At 40.1% G+C, this 27,038-nt stretch overlaps 1 protein-coding gene across 6 annotated transcripts in view; it reads right to left on the reverse strand.

Annotated features, from left to right (window-relative positions):
• Positions 1-579: 579 nt before the first annotated feature.
• Positions 580-27,038, reverse strand: part of LOC137359547 (synaptotagmin-like protein 2) — a 294,080-nt gene continuing 267,621 nt past the window's right edge. For 5 of the 6 annotated variants that reach the window (XM_068025421.1, XM_068025423.1, XM_068025422.1 and 2 more), the window contains 7 exons: positions 26,479-26,654; positions 21,835-21,937; positions 16,686-16,847; positions 11,315-11,393; positions 7,465-7,564; positions 3,054-3,259; positions 580-1,293 (listed from right to left, as the gene is read on the reverse strand). In XM_068025421.1, coding sequence (XP_067881522.1) covers positions 1,154-1,293; positions 3,054-3,259; positions 7,465-7,564; positions 11,315-11,393; positions 16,686-16,847; positions 21,835-21,937; positions 26,479-26,654 — 966 coding nt within the window. In that variant the 3' untranslated portion in view covers positions 580-1,153. The remainder of the gene's footprint in view (positions 1,294-3,053; positions 3,260-7,464; positions 7,565-11,314; positions 11,394-16,685; positions 16,848-21,834; positions 21,938-26,478; positions 26,655-27,038) is intronic. The other variant, XM_068025424.1, reaches the window with a different exon arrangement.

A 27,038-nucleotide genomic window follows, 5' to 3' on the forward strand; every position in this document is an offset into this window, starting at 1 on the left:
AGCAAACTTGGATAAGTGGCTATCTATCCCACCATCTAAGTCGTTAATAAATACAATATAATTGAAGCCTATTTAGAGATTCTTGCAGAACACCACTTGCCACATCCTGCCAATTAAGTACCTTCCTATTATCCCTACTCTCTGTCTCCTGCTACTCAGCCAACTTCCTAACCAGGTCAATAATTTGCCTTTAATTCCTTGAGCTTTAACTTTAATGAACAGTCACTTATGTGGTAATTTATTAATATTGTCTATAGACATTCCCTTGTCCACTACTTTCGTCACCTCTTCAAGAAGTTCTATCAGGTTCATTAGGCATTACCTATCTTACAGGATATAAAATTTAAAACAGTTTTTAGTGTAATAACTTTGAGATTCAAGTTACTTTGAATCTTGTGCTCTCAGATTTGTTTTAAATGTTGGATCTTTCTTGACTGAAGGAACTCAAGTGTACCCACCCTGTACTCATTTTGAATTGTTTACCCATTCAAATATTTACCATGATCAAAAACAAGAGATGAACACAGTGTTTAATTTTAAATACAATATTTATAATATTTTGATATATGTAAAGGTACAACAAAATGTGTATAAAATGGATGCCAAAAAGTTTGTTCATTGATTATAATTAGCCTAAAAATAAATGATACATACTTATTCAATCTTTTCAACTTTGTATGTGGCATTTCACTAACAGCTTTAGTAATGAAGCACTTATGGTTTCAAAATTTTAGACATTTTCTTGGCAACTTAGTGATGAGTACAAAACTGACTTTCGTAATAATACCAACCTCCCACATTCTTGATCCTTGTAGTTTTTCATTCTTTAGCTTTATAGATTCCCCACATCTTTTTTCTTTAGTTCTTAAATGTTCATGCTAAGCATATTTATGACTTCACTCTTCAGAAATATGTCAGTTTCTGAGAAGTCACCAAGTACTTCATTATTCTCCAAATGCTCCTGTTGACTTAGTCGTCATCTTGTTCATTTTTTTTAAACTTTGGCCTGTCTCTATAACCCATCACCTCTCAAAAAGAACAGAAATTAAATGAAAAAAGCAAAGCAGACATCATATTTTTCTGGTCATTAGCAAATCATTAAAATTATATCAAAGCACCTAAAGTCAAGGGAAGGTAACCGAAAAAGAGCTAATCACTTTCTTTTTGTCATAGTAGGCCTGAGAGGCAGTACTGCTTCCACCCAATGATTAGGTTTGGACATCATCTCCTTCCAGAGAGCAGCCTCCTCTTCATTTGAGTCCATCCAATCCACATTTTGGCCATAGCTAGTACCTGTAGAAAAGAAAATTGGAAAACAATCTTAAAGGAAATGAATAATAGTTGGAAGTATGATATTCAACATAGAATCCTCATCATATTTCATTTTAATAAAATAAAATACACCTCTGTGCTCTTTGAGAAGGTAAATTATTACAGGGAGTGGTTAGAATGTGGAACTTGTCACATGAAGTGGTTAAAGCAAATAGCATTGATGTGTGTAAGGGGAGGCTGAATACAAACATGGGGGAAAAGGGAATAGAGAATAGGGGCAGGAAGGAAGACATAATTAGCATGGAGGAGACTCATGTGGAGTATAAACACCAGCATAGATTAATTGGCCCTAATTGCCCATTTCTGTGCTGGAGATTGATTACCATCTTGAACCACCACTTGATCAATATCATCATTATTCCCTAATGCACGAGTTTCCAGTTTGACATTGAAATCAACATCAACGTACAGGAGAATGCAGCCTCAACCATCAAACTCAACTACTGAAACCTCTCCTAGTGATTTTCCTTCTTGGGATTGGAAGGTTCCACAGTAGTGCTAAGTTGAAGCTTCTATTTATTTCAAAGGTTTGATTGTGACATCTCATTGGTGATGCCACTGGAGCAGCCTAGCAACACTTCAGGTAAAATATGCTTTCCTTGCCCTTCAAGTAACTAGTCCTGTATTTTTTAAATGCATTAAACTTGCAAGCTTATTAGTTTTACTTGTATGAGAGAGATTAATGAGGGGAATTGATGCTATCTTATATGAACTTCAAATAGACTTCACAACTGATTTTAACTTTAGAAAGACTGAAGTGTCAACAGCACCTTTATTAGAGTTATAGAAAGCTTATGTGGTTGACAACTGAATTTACTGTTACTGTCATAGCATATTGACAGGAAAAAAGGAGATTATGTGGTTTAGTTGGTTAAAACACTTGTCTTTCACCATTGTGATCTAGGTTTAAAGCCAACACAAGGCAATAAGGATGAAAATCTCTTCATTGTTGTAAGGATCCCAAGTGAAATGATTTTGGACCGGGCTTAACTTTGTTCTTTGGCAATGGGTTGTTCACACAACAAACTGACCAGTATTTATCACTAATTGGCAGTCCTTACCACAAAGACTTCTGTGAGAAGGGGAAAATATCTCCGTGGTGCAGTAGGGTTGATCTGAGATTGCCACAAGACATTGATGTGGCAGTAAAGAGGGTGATTTACTCTGCATCTAGCCTATAGTATATCTGACCCAGGAGCGCATTATCCCTCCTACCAATGAGCGCAAAGTCACACAAAACAATCAGAAAACTAAATTTAACTTGGACCTTTTAAAAGTAAAATGGCACACACAAATGGCAAACATTAGGATGTATACACAATTTTGTAATCAGCTGTTTCAATGATGACTTTAATTAATAGCAAGCAAGACTGGGAAATTGGGACTTTCTATAGTTTGCATCAAACAGCCGTGTAATCTGCTGCAACGTAACCATGAAACAGGAAACAGTTTCCCAAAGGAAAAATGCCTTTCAAAAGCTCTAACCCTCATTGGCCACATCAAGAGGATAGGGACAATAGTTATTTTCAGCTATGCAGTAAGTACCCTAGTACATTTTAAACTTATTGCGGATAAAGCAGTGATTGAACTGTGAAATATATTCGAGAATATTTGCAAACATTGCCTCTGTATGTCAGGTATCTAAACTCCTCCCTTCCACAACATTACAATTTGTTTTAAGTAAATGGTAGACAGAAAATTACAATTCAAACTTTTCATACCTGTGCCTAGATTAAGGCGAATTCCCCCTAGAAACTGATTGGTAAAAGTTTCATGGTCCCAGATAGATAGTTCTGCACAGGCCTCTATTATTTCATCCAACCTGAATCCATCATATACCATGGTGTGGTTGTAGATCGGATTAAGAGTTTTTTTGACTACTCGGGTCTTCTGTCTGCTCTTCTTACTGGTATCTGGTAAAATATAACTAGAAGAAAAAAAGTAAAAAAGAAAATGACAGTCAACAGCTTCAGATCTTACTTGGTTCAGTATTAAACAATTTCTACAGCTATACATTTGTTTTCAAGCTGTGCTTCCCGCATCCAATGAATTTTGTTGAGGTCCAAATTTTGCATATTTACATATTTACGATACCTCAAACTATTCAGGTGATGTTAAAAAAGCAAAAAATATATGTATAATGTGCACAAACTCCCTTATACTATGCAGATACATGACAGAACAAACCTATTTTGAAAGCATAAAATAAAACTAATGAAATTCTGTATTCATTGCTTTCCTATAGCTTCACAAAATGTGAAACAATTCACAATATATTAAAAAAGCAGTCATAAAAAATATGCTGCTCTATGTAAGCTGCAGAAGAAAAATTGCTAATTCACAGGAGCCATATCATTCATTTTCTACTTGTCCATAGAAGAATTTTGGTATTAAAAACATAACTTTGAGTTTCTATAGCAGAGAGGAAGTAAAAATTGAAACACTCGCATCACCTCTATGATAGAATTAACATTTTTCAAAGGACTTAAAGAACAAGAAATAATATGTGCCCAAGTCATATCAGAAGCACTGGTATGAAAGGTTGCTTCATCAGAACAGATGTCACAGAGGTGGAAGAATGGAATGGAGTACTTACAGGAAGCAGGGTGTGAGGAAGTGTAGTCAAGGTAGCTGTGGGAGTACCATTTACAGGATGCACTGCAGCAACTCACGCACCTCCTTTGACAGCACCTTCCAATCTCGCAACCTCTTCCACTTAAAAGGACAAGGGCTGCAGACACATGGGAACACCACCATCTGCAAGTTCCCTTCCAAGCCACACACCATCCTGACTTGGAAATATATTGCTGTTCCTTCACTCTCATTAGATCAAAATCCTGCTACTCCTCCCTAACAGCACTGTGGGTGTATCCACACCAGATGGACTGCTGCAGTTCAAGAAGGCAGCTCACCACCACCTTCTTGAGAGCAATTAGGGGTGGGAACCAAATGCTGGCCTTGCCAGTGATGCCCACATCCCATGAAACAAATTTTTAAAAAGTCAGTGATTTTATAGTGAATATTTGACACAAGTTGTTTGGTGGAAACCATGGTAAATATTTACAGGAACAATACTTGCAAATGCTGACCAGTAGCCTTCAGGAATCTGTCTGTCTGACTCTCTCTCTCTCACTGGGGACGGGGTCCGTCATTAGAGAAGGGTGGGGACTCTGGGGCAGACAAGACCTGAGCTTTCCTTCTGTGGCCAAAAAGGCACATCCGTTCCTCTGGCACTTGCTGTGCACAAATAGGCTGCTCGTTACTTACAGTACAACAGTGACCACACTTCAATATTACTTCATTGGTTTAAAGCTCTTTGAGATGACTGAAGGTCATGAACGATGCTATATCCACAGAAATGGAGACAAAGAAGTTGAAGGAGGAAAGTGAAGAGTCAGAGATTGGCCATGTGAAGGTGAGAGAAGCATGGAAATTGGAAGCAAAGTTGATGAAGTTTTCCAGTTCAGGACAAGAACACAAAACGGCAATGATACAGTCATCGATGTTGTTGAAAAAGAGGTGAGGGAGGGGGCCTCGGAGTAGGACTGGAACAAGGAATGTTCCACGTAGCCCATAAAAAGGCAGGCATAGCTAGGACCCATGCGGATACCCACAGCAATGCCTTTTATATGGAGAAAGTGAGTTGTGTTGAGACCATATGCAGATTGGGTGACTGCTTTGCGGAACACTTCCATTCAATCTACAAGCATGAGCCTGGGCTACCAGTAGCCTGTCATTTTAATTCTCCACCTTGCTCTTATGCTGACCCCTCTTTTCTCAGTCTACTACAGTATTCTAATGAAGCTCAATGTAAGCTTCAGGAACAGCACCTCATCTTTCAATTAGACACTTTACAGCCTTGTGGACTCAACGTTGAGTTCAACAATTTCAGACCCATAATCTCTGCTCCCATTATTGTTTCCTTTTATTGCATGTTTTGGTTTTTCTCTTGTTTTTGCTTTTAAATGGCAGCACATTTGCTCTAAGCACATCTTTTGTTTCTTCGTTTGTTTTCTTGTCCCATCACCACTCCCTTTGGTCCTGCATGACTAACTCTTTTGTCATTTAATCTCTCCTGTCTTCCACCCTATCACAGACCTTCCCTTTTGTTCTTTTCCCACCCTCCCCATTTCATCTGCTTAAAACCTATTACATTTCTAACTTTTCCCAGCTCTGATGAAGAGTTATCAACCTGAAACGCTAACTATGTTTCTCTCGCCACAGATGCTACCAGACCTGCACAATATTTCCAGCATTTTCTATCTTTATTTCAGATTTCCAGCATCCACAATATTTTGCTTTTGTCAGCATAGTTTCAGTCTGTGTCTATTTATAAGAGCCAAATGAATCCCCAGTTAATGCCCAACACCTGCATACAATCAAACATCATTAATACACAATTAACACAATGGTTCTGATTTCATTCCTGTAATGGAGTACCTAATACTGCACAATATACTTTAACTGTGGCTTAACTAATGTCTTATACACATTTAACATAATTTATTTGCTTTTATATTCAATGATATATAAAACCCAGAATCCCATAGACTGTTTTTATGGCCTTTATCTGATTTTCACCTTTAAAGCACAATGTATCTGTACCTTGAAATTTTCTATTTCCCCACTCTGTTAACATTCATACCACTGAGAGCATACTTGTTTTTTCTGTTCTTCATCCCCAAATACACACCTCATCAAATTGTATCAGCTACCTAACTGCCCATTCGCTAATCAGTCTAATTCTTCCTGAAATTTCATTCTTCCTCATAGTTTGCTATGCCCCCTAATTTAGTATCATTGGAACACTTTGGACATGGACACATAAGGAATTATATCAATGATTTATATACACTATGTGAATGCAATAGATACCAGCACAAATCTCTAGGACATACCACTCCCAGTAATCCAAAATATATCCACTTATCCTTACTCTTCGCTTTCTATCCTGTAATGATCCCCCCATCATGCAGTGACATTTCCTTTATTACCAGAGGTAGCAATTCTGGTCTCCTTACTACTCCATTTGTGCTCAAAAAAAGGGCAGTAACAGACAGAAAATAAAATGTCAGTTTCTCCCACCCAGTTATCACTGATTTTACAACTAATGTGATTTTCCAGTGATACAGGCAGGAGCCTCATAAAGAAATTTAAATTGGTGTCAAGTGACATCATTATGATGCCAATGCCATTTTCTGACCTTACTGCCTGACTCATGACACTTTCTTCTTGCACCAATCAACTAAAGTTGTTAAAAATCCTGAGGAAGCCATTTCAAATTCTATTTAAAAGGACAAAAACAGAAAATGCTGGAAATACTTAGCAAGTCAGGCAGCATCTGTGGAGAGAGTTCCAGGACTGGCCCCAGTTCTGATGAAAGGTCATCGACCTGAAATGTTAACTCTGCTTCTCTCTTCACAGATGCTGCATGACCTGCTGAGTATTACCAGCATTTTCTGTTTTAATTCAGATTTCTAGCATCTGCAGTATTTTCTTTTGCTTTTCTATTTAAAGGTATACAGCTCTGGAGACATTTCTCTTCCAATAACTTGTGGGTTTTTCACCTGAATGGATTTAAAAGCACATTTAAGTCACTATTGTAGCTTCTGAACTGTTAAGAGGCTTCCAGCATTTCAGTTGTTTCATCATAGACTGGGCATCAGTCTATTAATCCCACACTGAAAAAAGGAAGAAGAGGACAAACTGAAGGAAGTAACAGAGCTGGAGGGAGAGCAAATAGAAGGAGGTATACTTAGAGAAATCCTTACAATCTCAACAGAAAATATACTAAAGTTCTCTGAGCAATAATGCATAAGGAGGCATCAATTCTCAAAGGGAGGCATCAACAGAGTTCAATGTTACAATCTTTGTAAACCCCAAGAACAAATAAAGTGTGCCTTTAAATGGAAAAGGAGCTTCAAAATTTAATATCCTCTTATAACCTTTACAGCAGAGTTCTTAGCTGAATTTAGTGCTGTTATGCAGAGCATGGCCATAGATAATTTTAAATTTATTCCTTACATGTTATTTTTAATGTTTCTAAATAGCAGTAGCATAGAAAAATGATACTGGTTTCTAAATAGCAGTAGCATAGAAAAATGATACTGGTCTAATTCCACTAGAACTTACCATCTCACAAAAGAGTCTACACCACCAGGCTTTAGTGGCTGTAATTTGGTTGCTCCTTTCAGCCATATATGAACTTCTCCATTAGGTGGTATATTCCCTGCTACAATAAATTGCACATTATCAGTTATACATTTTTATTTATTTATTTATTTATTTTTATTTAGAGATACAGCGCTGAAACAGGCCCTTCGGCCCACCGAGTCTGTGCCGACCATCAACCACCCATTTATACTAATCCTATACTAATTTCATATTCCTACCACATCCCCACCAGTCCCTATATTTCCCTATCACCTACTTATCCTAGGGGTAATTTATAATGGCCAATTTACCTATCAACCTGCAAGTCTTTGGCATGTGGGAGGAAACCGGAGCACCCGGAGGAAACCCACGCAGACACAGGGAGAACTTGCAAACTCCATTGATTGCTTGAAGAAAACTTGAATATGCAATATCTGTCACTGAAGCTTCAGTGAATGAGCTTGTGTTTTTCTCATGTAGATAAGCTGAATGACTAAATGATAAGATTTAAAACCAAGCTCTTGACATCAGCTTTTCCAGCAATTCACAACACATGCAGTCTATGGGCTTCAGACCCCAATGTCGGGACCAAATGGGGTTTCCGAGGTTGCACTTGTTGAAAGCAAGCCCTCCAGCGCAATCTTACTAAAGAAGTTTCCTAATTGGTCGCCTCCACGCTTGCCATCCAATTTAGGACAGCGGGCGGGCTCTGAATGCTAGCAGCCCAATTTGAGAGGTGGGTGCTGCTGACACAGGTCTGGGACTGTGAGGGCAGCTCAATGTGAAAGCCCCCGCTGAAGTGTAAAAGTAATTTCAAAGGGGGAGGTCCTTTGGAGTGGAGAGGAGGGGGAGTGGAGAAAGGCCTTCGACGCCCCCAGCCCCCTCTTTGGAGATGGAGTCTCTGGCCCCGATAGCCCACTGGATTGCCGCATGGAAGCTGCCTCCATTAAGCTGGTGGCCTCCACCTGCAGCAGGAGGCCACTCCGCCGCTGGCAAAATGCCGGCGAGAGCTGAAAATTACCCCTAATTGTGGCCTTAGTTATTTAAATTTGCTGCCCACCTCCGTGGTGCAGGCAGCCGATCCACATTCCTGCCCTTGGAAAAATTCCCCAGCAGCGGGAATGCATTGGGAAGCCGTTCCAACATGGCTCACCCCTATTTTCCCAGCACCTGCCCCCCCAAACCCCCCTCCCCCACGCATCCCCCCACTTCCAAGGGACTTGGAAAATTTTGTCCTGTATTTCACTTAACAGCCCAGTTTTCACAGGCATGGCGGAGGGAAGATGAGAGAACAAATGATTATATTTAGATTCTGAACAAAATTAATTGCACTACAAGACAGAATTTCCAATCTTTCTTTCTTGGTTATATTTAATACTGTTTTCTCTACAAAATTAGTGACTTAATCAATTGCATCATCTTGTCTCTCTAATAAAGTTTCCTCTTAACCTTGAATGTCATTATATTGGTGCAGGGAGTATTTCAGGGAGGGTCACAAATAAGCATCATCTTACATAGAAACATAGAAAATAGGAGGAGTAGGCCATTCGGTCCTTCGAGCCTACTCCGCCATTCATTATGATCATGGCTGATCATCCAACTCAGTAACCTGTTCCCGTTTTCTCCCCATATCCTTTGGTCCCTTTTGCCACAAGAGCGATATCTAACTCCTTCTTGAAAACGTACAATGTTTTGGCCTCAACTGCTTTCTGTGGTAGCGAATTCCACAGGCTCACCACTCTCTGGGTGAAGAAATTTCTCCTCATCTCAGTTCTGAAAGGTTTACCCCGTATCCTTAGACTATGACCCCTGGTTCTGGGCTCCCCCACCATCAGGAACATCCTTCCTGCATCTACCCTGTCAAGTCCTGTTAGAATAGGTTTCTATGAGATCCCCCCTCACTCTTCTGAACTCCAGCAAATATAATCCTAACCGACTCAATCTCTCCTCATACATCAGTCCTGCCATCACAGGAATCAGTCTGGTAAACCTTTGCTGCACTCCCTCTATAGCAAGAACATCCTTCCTCAGATAAGGAGACCAAAACTGCACACAATATTCCAGCTGTGGCCTCACCAAGGCCCTGCACAATTGCAGCAAGACATCCCTGCTCCTGTACTCGAATCCTCTCGCTATGAAGGCCAACGTACCATTTGCCCTTTTTACCACCTGTTGCACCTGCGCACTTAGCTTCAGTGACTGGTGTATGAGAACACCCAGGTCTCACTGCATATTCCCCTCTCTCAGTTTATAGCCATTCAGATAATAATCTGCCTTCCTGTTTTTGCTACCAAAGTGGATAACCTCACATTTATCCACATTATGCTGCATCTGCCTTACGTTTGCCCACTCACTCAACTTGTCCAAATCACCCTGAAGCCTCTCCTCATCCTCCTCACAACTCACCCTCCCACCCAGTTTTGTATCATTTGCAAATTTGGAGATATTACATTTAGTTCCCTCATCTAAATCATTAATATATATTGTGAATAGCTTGGGTCCTAGCACCGATCCCTGCGGTACCCCACTAGTCACTGCATGCCATTCGAAAAAAGACCCCTTTATTCCTACTCTTTGTTTCCTGTCTGCCAACCAATTTTCTCTACATCGCAATACACTACCCCCAATCCCATGCGCTTTAATTTTACAAGCTAACCTCTTATGTGGGACTTTGTCGAAAGCCTTCTGAAAGTCCAAATAAACCACATCCACTGGCTCCCCCTCATCAACTCTACTAGTTACATCCTCGAAGAATTCTAGTAGATTTGTCAAGCATGATTTCCCTTTCATAAATCCATGCTGACTCCGTCCGATTCGACCACTATTCTCCAACTGCTTTCCTATAAAATCTTTGAGAATAGACTATAGGATTTTCCCCACTACTGACGTCAGGCTAACTGGTCTATAATTCCCTGTTTTCTCTCTACCTCCCTTTTTAAGTAGTGGGGTTACATTAGCTACCCTCCAATCTGTTGGAACTGTTCCAGAGTCTAAAAAATCTTGAAAGATGACCACCAATGCATCCACTATTTCTAGGGCCACTTCCTTAAGTACTCTGGGATGCAGACCATCAGGCCCTGGGGATTTATCTTGTAACCTGAAGCAATTATAATTCCGCTATGATAATTAAACTGCATTGCTAGATACTAGTAATGCATTTTTGAGTGGGGGAGAGAAACTGTTACACTAAGTTTATTGTGGTCTAAACTTTATATTATACATAAGGTAAAGTCTTGCTTATCTTCCTGCAGACCCACGTGTCCTGAACCAAAATAGTTTTCACACTGGTCGACTAATTCCATGTATAGTATTTTTGAAAAGTGAAATCATAAGAATAAGAAATAGGAGCAGGAGTAGGCCATATGACCCTTTGAGCCTGATCTGCCATTCAATAAGATCATGGCTGATCTTCTACCTCAACTCCACCTTTCTGCACTATCCCCATATCCCTTGATTTCCTTAGTACCCCAAAATCTATCAGCCTCTGTCTTGAATATACTCAATGACTGAGCATCCATGATTCTCTGCGGTAGAGAATTCCGAAGATCCATAAGCCTTTGAGTGAAGAAATTTCTCCTCATCTCAGTCCTAAATAGCCAACTCCTTATTTTGAGTCTAACCCTGTGTTCGAGCTTCTCCAGCCAAGGGAAACATTTTCTCAGCATCTACCCTGTCAAGCCCTTTAAGAATTTTATATGTTTCAATTAGATCACCTCTCATTTTTCTAAACTCCAGGGAATATAGGGAAATTGTAAGGGTTTTCCACATGGTTTAAATAATGTTTGATTGGAGACACTGATCTGAATGTTACCAATGAAAGAAAGATTACCTATTGACTCTGCTGGAATATACTTGAGTGCCACACAGATATCTCCTTGATTGATGTTTCCTTCAGGTAGACTGGACAGCTGAAAGTGTATACAAGTTGCATTACATTAGACAAAGGTGGCAGTCCCCAGTATAAATATATTCTAATTATTCAGATGTTTTTGGTACATATTACCACTATAGACACCTCCAACAGTTTACACTACAATTATACTGTAATATTTAATACTGCAATATTCAACTGGTGGACCAGGAATAGGCACTGACATGTTGCATCTTGGACATTTGGCAAAATTATTGACTCAGCCACGGACATGGGGACAATTAATCTGTATCTAGAGTGTACAGCCAATCTAATGCCATAAAAACACGGCCCTATTTAAAACACATTTCTCCCTATAAATAAGGCAGCTAAGCATACAAACATCAATGGAGAGTAGCACAAATGTATTAGCTAGCTAGCAAGAAAAGTAGTATGCAATGCCAATGCAAATTACTTTTATTGACAGAATAGAGCTAACTACACCATGCCACGGGATGGTAGATGGACCTTATCAGATTACCTCTGTGGATCCACACTGTGTCAGGGGTGCAAACTCACCCAATAAATCATAAAACTCAAGGAGAGGATTGTTATTGTGGTCATTGAGGTGAGGCAGTAGAAAAATCAGCAACAGGAAGACTGCCCATTTCTTACACTGCTGTTGTCACAAGACAATTTCATTCATGGTCAATATTTGTGCAACTTCTCCACCTGCTTGTAATATGTGCCTGAAGGCAGGGCAGACAACAAAAGGGCAGTGGTCTCCAAATCAGGAAAATTTAAAAGGATGGAGCAGATAGTACTTCAAAAGAGTCATGTAAAACAGTAAAGCAGATTAGGACAGGAGAGAGAGAAAGATTAACTGTAGGTAGCCAAGACTAGTTTATTAATCTTGACAGGCTGTTAAATTAGGTCCTGGATTCTAAAATACAGAAACAACAGAATCTCTCATGGACAAAATGTCATTTGCTTACCAAAGCTACTGACAAAATTAGATAAATCCAATTGCAAATAAATAGCACCCTTCAGTTCCTCCAATAACTTGAGTGTTGTGCATGTCTTCTTCCTTAACTCTGCTCTCAGAACTTGAATGTGAATGTGTTCTTGACGTTAAAGATGTGTCAGGTATGATGCTGTTGAATAACTCTCTAAGCTGACATCTAGTCCTCCTCAACTGTGCTCCATTTGGGGTGGTTACCTCATATGACTGGGCTTGTTACAGATCTTTGACACTTCTGCAGGGAACCATGTCTTCTCTTGTGGGTACATCACTCTGACCTTCTGTCCAACACGCAATGGAGGCAACTCGAGTTAATTAAGGAAAGCCAGCATGGATTTCTTACGGGAAAATCATGTTTAACTAACCTGCTGGAGTTTTTTGAGGAGGTAACAGACAAGGTTGATGAGGGCAATGTTGTTGATGTGGTGTACATGGGCTTTCAAAAAAGTGATTATCCTAAATTAACATGTCTATATCTCAGTCTATCACTGTCGATTCTGATTCAGCTCTCAAGATAATTATTAACAAAAAGCTTTTCTGCAAAAGTTGAGCAGTTGTTACTGCATGTATTATTCAATTACAAAATATTTAGTCACTATCTGTAAGATTGTATTCCAGACTAACCAATTTATGTCCAAGCCAAATCTCTTACCTGTTAACAAATGTGCATTTGTAATGTAATTATATGATACAGATAACTTGCAAATGATATTGGTCACTCAGGTTATCTGCCCTCAAACTAGATGGTAACTTAGGCACATTGTAGTTATTGATCATTGAAGACTTGTAAAGCTTGTCCTTTAATCCAATTCTCAGCAAAAAAAAAATCAGTTAATGACTGTGTTTCTAACATGGTAATTGAAACAACACAAATTTTTACTATGTCTTCCCCCAACAGTTTTTAAACTGCAAATGCAGCATGGATTTTGTTAAGGAGTCATACAGAGTTCATCATAGATTAAGATTTATTAAAGATATCCATTACATTGTATTTACTAACTCTTGTATATGGGTCAGCAGCATCCTATTTTCACCAACTTCATTCAGCCCTAATACATTGTACTCTTGTATTCATGAGTGCTAACTTTTGGAAATTCCTTGGATTTTTGTGCCTGATTTCCCCTTAATACAAGTCTGGAACAATGTGATTCCAAATGGAAAGCAGTGGAATTGTGGCATTTATATAGAAAGACTATGGGCCAAGTGCTGGCAAATGGGATTAGGTAGACAGATCAGGTGTTTTAATGCATTGGTGCAGACTCGATGGGCGCAGGGCCTCTTCTGCACTGTATTATTCTGTGATTCTGTAAAAAGTCCAGTAACTTTCAACATGTCCCAAGTAAAAGTAATACGTGCCAGAGCATAGAAATCGAGACATTCCCTAAGTGACTTTTGCTATTTCAAAATGAGTTTACATAAAACATGCCTTTAAACATGTGTTTTAAAATAACCTAGCTGCTAAGTTATTTTAAAATACACGGTTAAAGGCTTGAAACAAGGGTGTCCAACCTTTCTGTGTGGTGGGGGAGGGCGGGCAGGGGGCACATAACAAATTTTGTCTGATTGCTTGGCTAAGGACACTGCTTAACATGCCACTTATTTTTGTATCATCAGCTGGTTAAGCTTTTTATCCCATCATCTATGTCATTAATAAATACTGTGAATAGTTGAGGCTCCAATACAGATCCTTGTGGGACACCACTAGTCACATCCTACCCATTATCCCTACTTTCTGTCTCCTGCCAGTCAGCCAATTTCCTAGCCAGACCAATAATTTGCCTTCAATTTCATGACCTTCAACTTTAGATTACCGTTTCTTATGAGAGACTTTATCAAATGCCTTCTGGAAGTTTATGTAAATAACATCCATAGACATTCCCCTGTCCACTACTTTAGTCACACCTTCAAAAAATTCAATCAGTTTCATCAGGCACGACATACCATTTACAAATCCACGATGGCTGACTCCAATCAGCTGAAAAGTTTCAACACCTTCAGTTACTATATCCTTAATTATAAACTCTAATAATTTCCCGACAACAGATGTTAGCCTAATGGGAGTATAATTCCCTGTTTTCTCTCTCTCACCTTTCTTAAATAGCAGAGTGGCATGTACAATTTTCCAATCCAAAGGAACACTTACTGAATTGAGAGAACCTTAGAAGATCAGTAAGAGCATCTGCAATGGTTTCACAAACAAGTAGATGAAATTTAATGCAGAGAAGTGTGAAGTGATTCATTTTGGTCAGAAGAACACGGAGAGACAATATAAAATAAAGGGTTCAATTCTAAAGGGGGTGCAGGAGCAGAGGGACCTGAGTGTATATGTGCTTAAATCATTGAAGGTGGCAGGATAGGTTGAGAGAGCCATGAATAAAGCATACAGCATCCTAGGCTTCATTAATAGAGGCATAGAGTACAATAGCAAGGAAGTTATGTTGAACTTGTATAGAACACTATGTGGTTCGGCCTCAACTGGAGTATTGTGTCCAGTTCTGGGTGCCGCACTTTAGGAAAGATGGGCCGATGGGTCTGTTTCTGTGTTGTATAACTCTATGACTCTATGTGAAGGCATTGGAGAGAGTGCAGAAAAGGTTAAATAGAGAAATTGGAGAAGTTGAAATTGTTTTCTTTGGAGAAGAGAAGATTGAGAGGAGATTTGGTAGAGGTAGTCAAAACAGTGAGGAGTCTGGACAGGGTAGATAGGGAAAAACTGTACCCATTGGTGGAAGGATCGAGAACAAGAGGGCACAGCTTTAAGGTAATTGGCAAAAGAAGCAATAGCGACATGAGGAAAAACGTTTTCATGAAGTGAGTGGTTGGGATTTGGAATGCACTATCCGAGAGTATGGCGGAGGCAGATTCAATCGAAGCATTCAACAGGGAATTGGATTGTTATCTGAAAAGGAAGAATGTGCAGAGCTAAGGAGAGAAGGCGGGGGAGTGGCGCTAGGTAAATTGCTCTTTCGGAGAGCCAGCGCAGACACGACGGCTGAATGACCTCCATCTGTGCTGTAACACTTCTGTGATTCTGTGATCATGGCTGATCTTCTGCCTCAGCTCCATTTTCCCTCCCACTGCCCATATCCCTTAATTCCCTGAGAGACCAAAAAAATTTATCTGGCTCAGGCTTGGATATATTCAACGATGGAGCATCCACAACCCTTTGGAATAGACAATTCGAAAGATTCACAGCCACTGTGCGAAGCAAATTCTCCTCATCTCAGTCCTAAATGAACGACCTCTTTTCCTGAGTTGGTGCCCCATGTTCTAGATTCCCCAGCCAGGGTAAACAACCTTTCAGTGTCTAACCTGTCAAGGCCCTTCAGAATCTTGTACGTTTCAATGAGATCACCTCTCATTCTTCTAATGGCTTCCATGGCATTTTTTTGGACAAGTAGAGCTCTTGCCTCTTTTTCCAATTCTGATGAAAGGTTATCAACCTGAAACGCTAACTCTTGTTTCTCTCTGTGTCTGGCCAGTTGAGCCTTTCCAGAATTTTCTGTTTTTAACTGTATTTCATATTTCCAACATCCATAGCATTTTGCTGTTGGAATTATACTGCAATCTGCAAGTGATATGAAACTTCCAAGTACAGGTGCTCTCATGGCATTTTCTTTAGCATGCTCAGAAGTCAGAGCATTGATTTAACTTCTGAGTTATGGTATCATTCTCACCTTAATGTGTATTTGAAATCATTGTACATTGATATAAAACTGAGTGGATAACTGCATCTAAATCTTTATGGTTTTAGAAATAAATGCAATAGCACAGTACAAACAATTCCCCTGGTATCCTGTTGTTAATTTGAGGAATTTTGCAGGGCCAAAAGCAGCCCAAAGAAGCAATTCCTAACATTTCTTTTTTCACTTTCTTCTTGAAACCAGGTGTATCAGGAGTCCTGCCTAGGTTCCACAAGCTAAATCCCCTGGCCTGACCACATGCAACCCTGCCTCCCCCATCCCAAGCATGAGGCATTCCCGTAACACCCTCCCACTTGGGGACCTCTCTGGTGGTAGCCTCTTGCTGCCTGACATTTCTCAGCAGACTGCTGGCCAGCTACTGCTTTCCATTGTTGAGGTCAGGACAGATTGTCACATGTCTCAGCCCCCACCCACCCAATTCCCAGCCCACATCAAAATCAGGGTTTAAGAGTCACACTGCAGGATAATACTGTGCTCCCATTTATACACTTTTGGGGCTCACTGAAATTTTGCATTTAAACCATTTTCCAAGAATTTATGATTAAAACCAACTGACTCAAGAGGACTGATTTTTGTTGATTGTATGATTAAAAAATATACACCTTATGCAAAAGGCAATTGTTACCTTGGGCTGCAAGTTGCACCAGTTTAGTGTGTTATTGCTCCAGTCCCAATTATTCATTTCCACCTCTGTTTCTCCAAGGAACACATTTCGACCAAGGGTATCATTATGCCACACAGAGAGATTCAGTGTTCGACTCTGAAGTTCTTGCTTCTTTATTTTGTACTGAAATGAATAGCTCAATAAATATTAACTCAACCAGTCCAGGATCTATTATGATAGTTTCTTCAAAACTGTATGTAGCAGAGTTATATATATATTGTTTTACCTGTGATTGTGCAATGCAAGCATTTCTTTTGATACCTTCACAGGTTGTTTTACATTAAACAGTTATTATGATTAATGGTTCCTTTGTTCAGATTTAAGGATATTTAACTCAGTGCATACCAAGAGTGATCATACTGGAAAGGCTTCATAGTGTTTTAGATGAGCAATATTTTACCCCTCTGTCCAGCATATCCATCTGATTACCAGGATGTGCAACTCCTAGATTTTTAATCATGTCTCCGATCTTGTAAGAATATTAAAATGGAGAATGCTTTAAAAGAATAAATGTAATGATGCTAAAAAAAAAGACCTCAAGAAGTCCCAAAGCACTTCAGGAACAATGAAGTACTTTTAAAATGTAGTCACAGGGAAACTAGTAAAGATTCAGTCTTTTTTAGTTTGGTCAGATAGGATATTTAACCAATGTAACTCTATGTTTCAATCAAATTATTATTGAAAACTCCACATAAGTGGCATTTCCATTTGCCTGGAATGGTGTGTACACACACTCCATCTACCTTTTTTTTTAAATTTATTCGTTCTTGCGATGTGAGTATTACTGGCAAGGCCAGCAGTTATTGCCCATCCCTAATTGTCATTGAGAAGGTGGTGGTGAACTGCCTTCTTGAATCACCACAGTCCAGGTGCTATTAGGGAGGGAGTTCCAGGATTTTGACCCAATGACAGTGAAGGAATGACTATACAGTTCCAAGTAAGGACGGTGAGTGACTTAGAAGGGAAATTGCAGGTGGTGGTGTTCCCATGCATCTGCTGGCCTCTGCTGTCGCGAGCTTGAAAGGTGCTGCCAAAAGAGCCTTGGTGAGTTGCTGCAGTGCACCTTGTCGATGGTACACACTCGTACCACTGTGCGCCGGTGGTGAGGGATTGAATCTTTAAGTTGGTGGATAGGGTGCCGATCAAGTGGGCTGCTTTTTCTTGGATGGTGGTGAGCTTCTTGAGTGTTGCTGGAGCTGCACTCATCTCAGTAAGTGGAGAGTATTACATCACGCTACTGACTTGTGCCTTGTAGATGGTGGACAGGCTTCGAGGAATCAGGAGTTGAGTTACTCACTGCAGAATTCCTAGCCTCTGACCAGCTGCTTTAGCCACAGTATTTATATGGCTGGTCCAGTTAAGTTTCTGGTCAACCCCCAGCATGTTACTGGTGGGGGAGTCAGTAATGATAATGTCGTTGAATGTCAAGGGATTCTCTCTTTTTGGAGATGGTCATTGCTTGGTGTGAATGTTACTTGCCACTTATCAGCCCAAGCCTGAATGTTGTTCAGGTCTTGCTGCATGTAGGTATGGACTGCTTCACTACCTGAGCAGTTGTGAATGGTATGGAATGGTAATCATCAGTGAATATCCCCACTTCTGAACTATGTTGGAGGGATGGTCATTGATGAAGCAGCTGGATGGTTGGACCTCGGACTCTATTCTGAGGATATCCTGCATCAATGTCCTGCGGCTGAGAGGATTGGCCTCCAATAACCATAACCACCTTCCTTTGTGGTAGGTATCACTCAAACTAGTGGAGAGATTTCTCCCATTTGCCACTGACTCCAGTTTTGCTCGGACTTCTTGATGCCACGCTTGGTGAAATGCTGCCTTGATGTCAACGGCAATCACTCTGACCTCCTCTGAAATTCAGCTGTTTTGTCCAAGACTGTTTGGATCAAGACTGTAATGAGGTCAGGAGCTGGATGGTCCTGGCAGAACCCAAATTGAGCATCGGTGAGCAGGTTGTTGCTGTGAAAGTGCCGCTTGATAGCACTGTCGATGACACCATTCATCACTTTTGCTGATGATTGAGAGTAGACTGATGAGGCAGTAATTTGCAGATTGAATTTGTTCTGCTTTTTGTGGATAGGAGATATCAGGGCAATTTTCCGCATTGTCGGATCATGTCAGTTTTGTAGCTGTTCTGGAACAGCTTGACTAAGGGCACGGCTAGTTCTGGAGCACAAGCCTTCAGTACTACAGCTGAGATGTTGTCACGGCCCATAACCTTTGCCATATCCAATGCTTTCAGCTGTTTCTTGATATCACGTGGAGTGAATTAAATTGGTTGAAGACTGGCATCTATGATGGTGGGGACCTCAGGAGGTGGCCAAGATGGAACATCCACTTGGCACTTCTGAATGAAGGTGGTTGCAAAGGCTTCAGCTTTTCTTTTGCACTGATGTGCTGGGCTCCCCCATCATTGAGGATGGAAATGTTTTTGGAGCCTTCTCCTCTGGTTAGTTGTTTAATTGTCCACTACCATTCATGACTGGATGTGGCAGGATTGCAGAGCTTTGAGCTGATCCAGTGGTTGTGGGATTGTTTAGCTGTGTCTATCTCATGTTGCTTTGGTTTTGTGGCATGCAGGTAGTCCTGTGTTGTAGGTTCACCAGGCTGACAGTTCATTTTTAGGTATGGCTGGAGCTGCTCCTGGCATGCTCTATGACACTCCTCTTTGAACCAAGGTTGGTTCCCTGGCTTGATGGTAATGGTAGAGTAGGGGATATGCCAGGCCATGAGGTTGCAGATTGTGGTTGAATAAATTCTGCTGCTGCTGATGGCCCACAACGCCTCATGAATACCCAGTTTTGAGCTTCTAGATCTGTTCTGAATGTGCCACACAACATGATGGAAGGTATCCTCAATGTGAAGATGGGACTTCAACTGCACAGGACTGTGTGATGGTCACTCCTACCAATACTGTCATGGACAGATGCATCTGCAACAGGTAGATTGGTGAGGATGAGGTGAAGTATGTTTTTCCCTCTTCTTGGTTCCCTCACCACCTGCTGCAGGCCCAGTCTAGCAGCTATGTCCTTCAGGACTCGGTCAGATTGGTCAGTAGTGGTACTACCAAGTCGGTCTTGGTGATGAACATTGAAGTCCCCCACCCAGCGTACATTCTGCGCCTTTGCTGCTTCCGAGTGGTGTTCAACATGGAGGAGTACTGATCCAACAGCTGAGAGATGGTGATAGGTGGTAATCAACAGGAGGTTTCCTTGTCCTGATGCTATGAGACTTCATGGCCCGGAGTCAATGTTGAGGACACTCAGGGCTTCTCCCTCCCAACTGTGTACAACTGTGCCACCACCTCTGGTGGGTCTGTCCTGCTGGTGGGACAGGACATACCCAGGAATGGTGATGGAGGAGTCTGGGACATTGGCTATAAGGTATGATTCAGTAGGTATGCCCAGAGAATTTAAGCAAATGGTCATAAAAGATAATGTTAAGGTACCCTTTGCTGTCTGCAGGGTTACTGCTGAAGTTTTATCAGCTGAAGTGTAGCTGCTGAACCCATCCATGAGCCATTATAGCAGATCAATCTTCAATAGCCCCCAGCTCAAGTACAGAATGACTGAGTCTGCTCAGCAGACCAAGATGGTCCTAATCCCCATTGTTAGTTACATCATCTTGGAATCAACCTAGCCCCGGACAGACCCTACTTACTTCCCCACTCACTCGAGAAGGATCCATATTTGTCATTTTCGGTGCCTTGAGTAACACCTTTGTAACAGCACCTTCTTTTTACTATTGCTTTTTCCTAAACTCTAGCTTTGGAAGCAAGTCACAGATTAACTGGTGTATTTTTCATAAACTCTGGGTTTTCCTTTTTAATATACTTATTATTCATTTTTTTAATGTTGCTTTTTGCATTTTCCTCACTCTCTCACTTTATAGTCTCTTTTCAGTAATGGAAAATGTTGCCCTTAAAAAAGCATTCTTATTTGTATATTTGTTCAAATTGAGTAGCTTCTGGAAGAAAAATACTGCTTTCATTCATCTTGTTAATGCATGAAGAAGTTGAGAAAAATTACAGAATATGTATCTTTTGAATTAATTGGATTTGTGAGTTATACAAAGTCCAAAACACTAAAGCTATATGAATAGTTTTTGATATGTTTTAGTAGTAAAAAATACAAGAGTATTAAGGTCTACATGGGGTCTCCATTCGAGTTGCAATTCCTATTTGATGCAACAGTGATCCATGGCTAAATAACCAAAAGAAACTGCAAAAGTGTGCTGGCACTGTTCAATTCCTGTAAGACAGGAATTCCCAAGAAAAAATGCTCATTGTTTCTAGAGCAGAAAGATGAAAGACTGAGTAAACCCTGTCAGGTTTTAAGCACAAGTGCAACTGAGCTACACAGTCAGGAATAATAGTATTGAGTAGTTCAGGATTTCACTCCCAACCAAATATCTGAATTGCAGGATCAGATGTCACACACAGATTTTTTTTTCCCCTTAATTTGTTAGGTTTTGTCAGGAATCAGTTGGTTGGTGGTCCTGTGCAGGGAAGAATCTTTTCAACTTTCGACACGGGGTTGGGTGGTAGGGAAGCACACAGTAATGTGGTCAATTTATATAAAACTTACTGCTGGTCACTATAGAATAATATAGATAGGAACTATGGCAAGCCCATAGCTCAAGCATCGCATCTTCCTGGATGAAGGGATTAAACAACATCCATTGTGGGTGGACGAAGTGGGGGTGCGCAGTGGGGGAGGGGGGGAAGCTGATGCAGCTTCTATATGAGAGTCTTTTTCCTCGGATGAGGATGGCAAACACGAGGGGACATAGCTTTAAGTTGAGGGGTGAAAGATATAGGACAGATGTCAGAGGTAGTTTCTTTACGCAGAGAGTAGTAGGGGCGTGGAACGCCCTGCCTGCAACAGTAGTAGACTCGCCAACTTTAAGGGCATTTAAGTGGTCATTGGATAGACATATGGATGTAAATGGAATAGTGTAGGTCAGATGATCGGCGCAACATCGAGGGCCGAAGGGCCTGTACTGCGCTGTAATATTCTAAAAAAAAAAAAAAAATCTTTTGGAATAACTTACAGATGGATAATAATCTAAAAGCCCTAATTTCACACAAACATACCTTCAGGATTTCATTATATTGAGGATTCAGTGTAGCTTTTTTGACAGATGACTTGCGTTTGCTAGGCCGTGAGCGGTCAGGAAGAAGGTAGGTTTTTACATACCTATTTGAATGGTAAAACAAACCTCATAAGTATAGGTTTCTGGGATTAAATGTGCATATTCTGCTTATCAGTCTATAACCTCAATCTCTAGCACTTCAATAAGTTTTTAATACTTTGAATTTCAATAATATTTTTCAAACATAGGATTCATGTTCAAAGTAAGCAAGCTGGGAACAGCTTGAATAAGTAGAAATTGATATCAAAAGGCTTCATTATTTGGAAACCTATATATCTGTTTTGAGATTTGAGTTGTAAAGCATATAAACCAATGAAGCATTATATAAAATAATGACAGTCCTCTGATAAAATTCTCCTTGGGCATGTAAAATCAGTTGAGATTGTCTTACATATGATGAAGTACTTGTTACTTTTTTCAAATAAATTCTGGTTGAACCATCATTGTTTATAGAGATTATTAACTGACCACCATCGGCTCCATTCTAAAGTAAAATAAAACCTTTTAGTAGTATCACCTTTCAAATTACAACATTTCAATATCAGTATATTTTCTGTCTCATTACATTTGAATGTTTTCCCTAACATCTTATCACTACTCATTGTAGAGATGTTTAGTGCCCATTTGTTTACTGTTCTACTGAAATATTTTGCAGCTTGCTGTTTCATGTGAAGCAAGGACTTGTTTCAAATCAAATAACTTGGTTTATATCTGGTCATAGTTGACTAAGCTCATTTCAGTCCCTCTGATGATCTTTCTGTGTGTTATTGCCTGGGCATTTCTATTTCTTTCCTGGTCTCTCAATGGTACACACAGTACTTGAGCCAAGAAAATGATAAGACATCAGCTAATACCAATTTGTAACCAGATACTAAAAATTGTATGAAATTAACCTGGGATGTTCCTGGGTATTATTCCATGTATCCCTCACTCCCTGCGGTAGATCATGTGGCCTCTATTCTCTGCCTTTCTGAGATAGGAAAGCAGACATTTGGAACTCTCCAAACATGGACTCTCCCAGCTGCCCCCAGTCTTTGAAATTAGCTGCATTTACAAAGTTTATCAGTTTGGAAAAGTTTTTTGAAGAAAAAGTTAGTTACAGAATTTTCAGAATTTCATGAATTTACATCCTCAATGGAATCTGACCAGTTTTTGCATATATTCTTGAAGCCCGTTCCTACCATATTTACTTATATATCTCTACCAAGAGGCAGAATAAAGGCTGTCACCACAGCCCTACATATGAGGTTTCTAGTATGGTCTTCCTATTGTGTCGTTACGAAATGTGTGATATCTACATCAAAGAATAATAACATGTAGTTTTAAAATTTCAGACATTTCCTTTATTTCAAATGCAATACATTTGCATTTGATAGAGGTATACAAGGGGAGATTTGATAGAGGTATACAAGACTATGACAGGTTTTGATATAGTAGACAAAGAAAAGCTGTTCCCATTAGCTGATGACACAAAGACTAGGGGACACAGATTTAAGATTTTGGGCAAGAGATGCAGGAGGAACTTTTTAATATAGCAAGTGGTAATGACCTGGAACTCGCTACCTATGAGGGTGGTGGAAGCTGAGATGGCAAATTATTTCAAAAGGAAACTGGATGGACACTTGACGGAAATAAACTTGCAGGGCTACAGAATAGCGTGTAGGAATGAGACTGATTAGATTGTTCTACAGAAAGCCAGAATGGACTTGAAGGATCGAATAACCTCCTTTTGTGCTGTACTGACTCTATGACATCCATTGGTTCCCTTTTATATAGTTATATCCTCAAAAACACTCTTGATAAATTTGTCAAACACAATTTCCATTTTATAAAACCATGTTGACTTTGGCTGATTATACAGACGGTGAGTCGAACATCAGTGGTAGGGAAACTATTAGACAAAATTCTGAGTGACTGGATTAATCCACTTGGAGAGGCAGGGGTTAATCAGGGATAGTCAGCATGGCTTTGTCAGGGGGAGATCCTGTCTAACTAACTTGATTGAATTTTTTGAGGCGGTGACTAGATGTGTAGATGCGGGTAAAGCAGTTGATGTAGTCTACATGGACTTCAGTAAGGCTTTTGATAAGGTCCCGCATGGGAGATTGGTTAAGAAGGTAAAAGCCCAGGGCAATTTGGCAAATTGGATCCAAAATTGGCTTAGTGGCAGGAGGCAGAGGATGACGGTCGAGGGTTGTTTTTGCGAGTGGAAGCCTGTGACCAGTGGTGTACCACAGGGATCAGTGCTGGGACCCTTGCTGTTTGTAGTGTACATTAATGATTTAGACATGAATATAGGAGGTAGGATCAGTATGTTCGCAGATGACACGAAAATTGGTGGTGTCGTAAATAGTGAGGAGGAAAGCCTTAGATTACAGAATGATATAGACGGGCTGGTAAGATGGGCAGAGCAGTGGCAAATGGAATTTAATCCTGAGAAGTGTAAGGTGATGCATTTTGGGACGACTAACAAGGCAAGGAAATATACAATGGATGGTAGGACCCTAGGAAGTACAGAGGGTCGGAGGGACCTTGGTGTACTTGTCCATAGATCACTGAAGGCAGCAGCACAGGTAGATAAGGTGGTTAGGAAGGCATATAGGATACTTGCCTTTATTAGCCGAGGCACAGAATATAAGAGCAGGGAGGTTATGATGGAGCTGTATCAAAACCTTGTTAGGCCACAGCTGGAGTACCGTGTACAGTTTTGGGCACCACACTATAGGAAGGATGTGATTGCACTGGAGGGTGCAGAGCAGATTCACCAGGATGTTGCCTGGGCTGGAGCATTGCAGCTATGAAGAGAGACTGAAAAGGCTAGGGTTGTTTTCCTAAGAGCAGAGAAGGCTGAGGGGGGACATGATTGAGGTATACAAAATTATGAGGGGCATTGATAGGTTAGATAGGAAGAGACTTTTTCCCTTAGCAGAGGGGTCAATAACCAGGGGGCATAGATTTAAGGTAAGGGGCAGGAGGTTTAGAGGGGATTTGAGGAAAAAAAATTTCACTCAGAGGGTGGCTGGAATCTGGAACACCACCTGAAGTGGTGGTAGGAGGTAGGAACCCTCACAACATTTAAGAAGTATTTAGATGATCATTGAAATGCCATAGCATACAAGACTACAGGCCAAATGCTGGTAAATGGGATTAGAATAGTTAGGTGCTTGATGGCTGGCACAGACACGATGGGCCGAAGGGCCTGTTTCTGTGCTGTATAACTCTATGACTCTGTACTATGATTTTCTAAGTGCATTGTTAAGACCTCCTTAATAATAGATTCCAGCATTTTCCCGACAACTGATGTCAGGCTAACTGGTCTGTAGTTTTCTGTTTTCTTTCTCCCTCCTTTCTTGAATAGTGGTATTACATTTGCTAACTGATAATCCGCTGGGCCTGTTCCAGAATCGAGGGAATTTTGGAAGATCAAAACCAGTGCATCCGTTATCTCTGCAGCTATCTCTTTTAGAACCCCAAGATGTAGGTCATCCGGTCCTGGGGATTTGTTAGATTTTAGTCCCTTACGTTTCTCCAATACTTTTTTCTTCTGATATTAATCACTTTAAGTTCCTCACTCTTATTAGCCCTTAGTTACCCTCTGGTATGTAATTTGTGTTTTCTACTGTGAAGACAGACATAAAATATTTGTTCAATGTCTGCCATTTCCTCATTCCCTCTGATAATTTATCCTGCCTCTAAGGACCAATGTTTACTTTAGCTACTCTCCTTTTTATATACTTGGAAAAGCCTATAAACCACTCCGATCAGCATTTTCTGACCCTTGTTATTTGGAATCTCCACCTATACTGATTCTATTTCCTGTTCTTCTGAGCCAAGATCCTTTCTTGTTACTGTTGTTATGTCATCCTTGACTATCAGGGCTACTCCTCCTTTCCATTCTGTCTGTCTTTTTGAAATGTTGTGTACCCTGGAATATTTATTTCCCAACCTTGGTCACCTTGTAACACAGATGTGGCATATCCACTCTGCATAGACATATGTCACACATCAACTTAAGAATTCTTCTGAATATCAAAATGTTGATTTAATTGAATTTCCCCCCAATAAATTGCCACAGAATATTTTGAACCGAATTATAAAGTGATGTCATTTTGTTTGATGCGTATGTACTGTGAACTCCACAATCCCTTTAGCTCTGCAGCACACTGAATTTTGAACTTTTCTAATATCCCACAAAGCTGGTCAAGCAAACAATAAACTGAAAATCACAACCAGACAACTCTTAACCTGCTGAATGAACAGAAATAACACACAGCTTAGCAGATGGGACTAAAATAATCAAGCTGTTGCTTCTATTGTCTGCCTTCCAAAATATGTCCAGTTCCAATAAGACACACCAACTGTGCATATATGAATTGTATCAGGGTAGAATAGAGATTTATTCTCCATAAATGAAAGCAAAATATCAAAATTTAAATAGTGGGCTAACTGTCTTTTAAGAAGACCATACTTTATTTGTTATGATGAAAAATCTTCTGTGGCAGAGAACAATTTTTAATTAATACATCATAATGCCTGCAATAGTCCAGTTCCTAAAAGAAAAAATGAAAGGCAAGAATTTGCTTACGGATCAGAGGTGTACTTTCTCTTGTTCGCTACAGCCAAACCTCGACACTGCAGCACATGGATTTGGAATTCTTTTTTTGCATCTTCATAGTGCAATTTGAATTGTACAGCTCCCTGAATTGGAAGATCTCCAAAATCCCCAGCATCACTGTATAGGCTCAGTAAACTACCACTCAGCTAGAGCAAAATAAAAATAAATTCAAAATGTTATGCAAAACATGAAATCCCAGATTAACAAACCACTAGTACAATCATTCTAAGACCTCAGAATTCTGAAATTATTAAATAGCCCAAGTATTTATTTGCAAAACTGTGCAGCAATAAAACGAGAATGGTCAACAATTCAAATCATGCTTTTATAGATGTTTGCCTTCTGACTTCAGAAGACAAGGCAATTTTTGCAAATGGAGTCAAATATATTTTTTACATTTGTTCTCAGGATATAGGTAACATTGACAAGGTCACATTTATTATCCATTCATATTTGCCCTGAAAATGTGATAGTTGCCCTTCTCCTTAAACTGCTGCTGTCCTTGCAAATAATGGTTCTTCCCTTTTGAT

Source organism: Heterodontus francisci, chromosome 3, assembly GCF_036365525.1.
Source record: "Heterodontus francisci isolate sHetFra1 chromosome 3, sHetFra1.hap1, whole genome shotgun sequence".
Lineage (NCBI taxonomy): Eukaryota > Metazoa > Chordata > Chondrichthyes > Heterodontiformes > Heterodontidae > Heterodontus > Heterodontus francisci.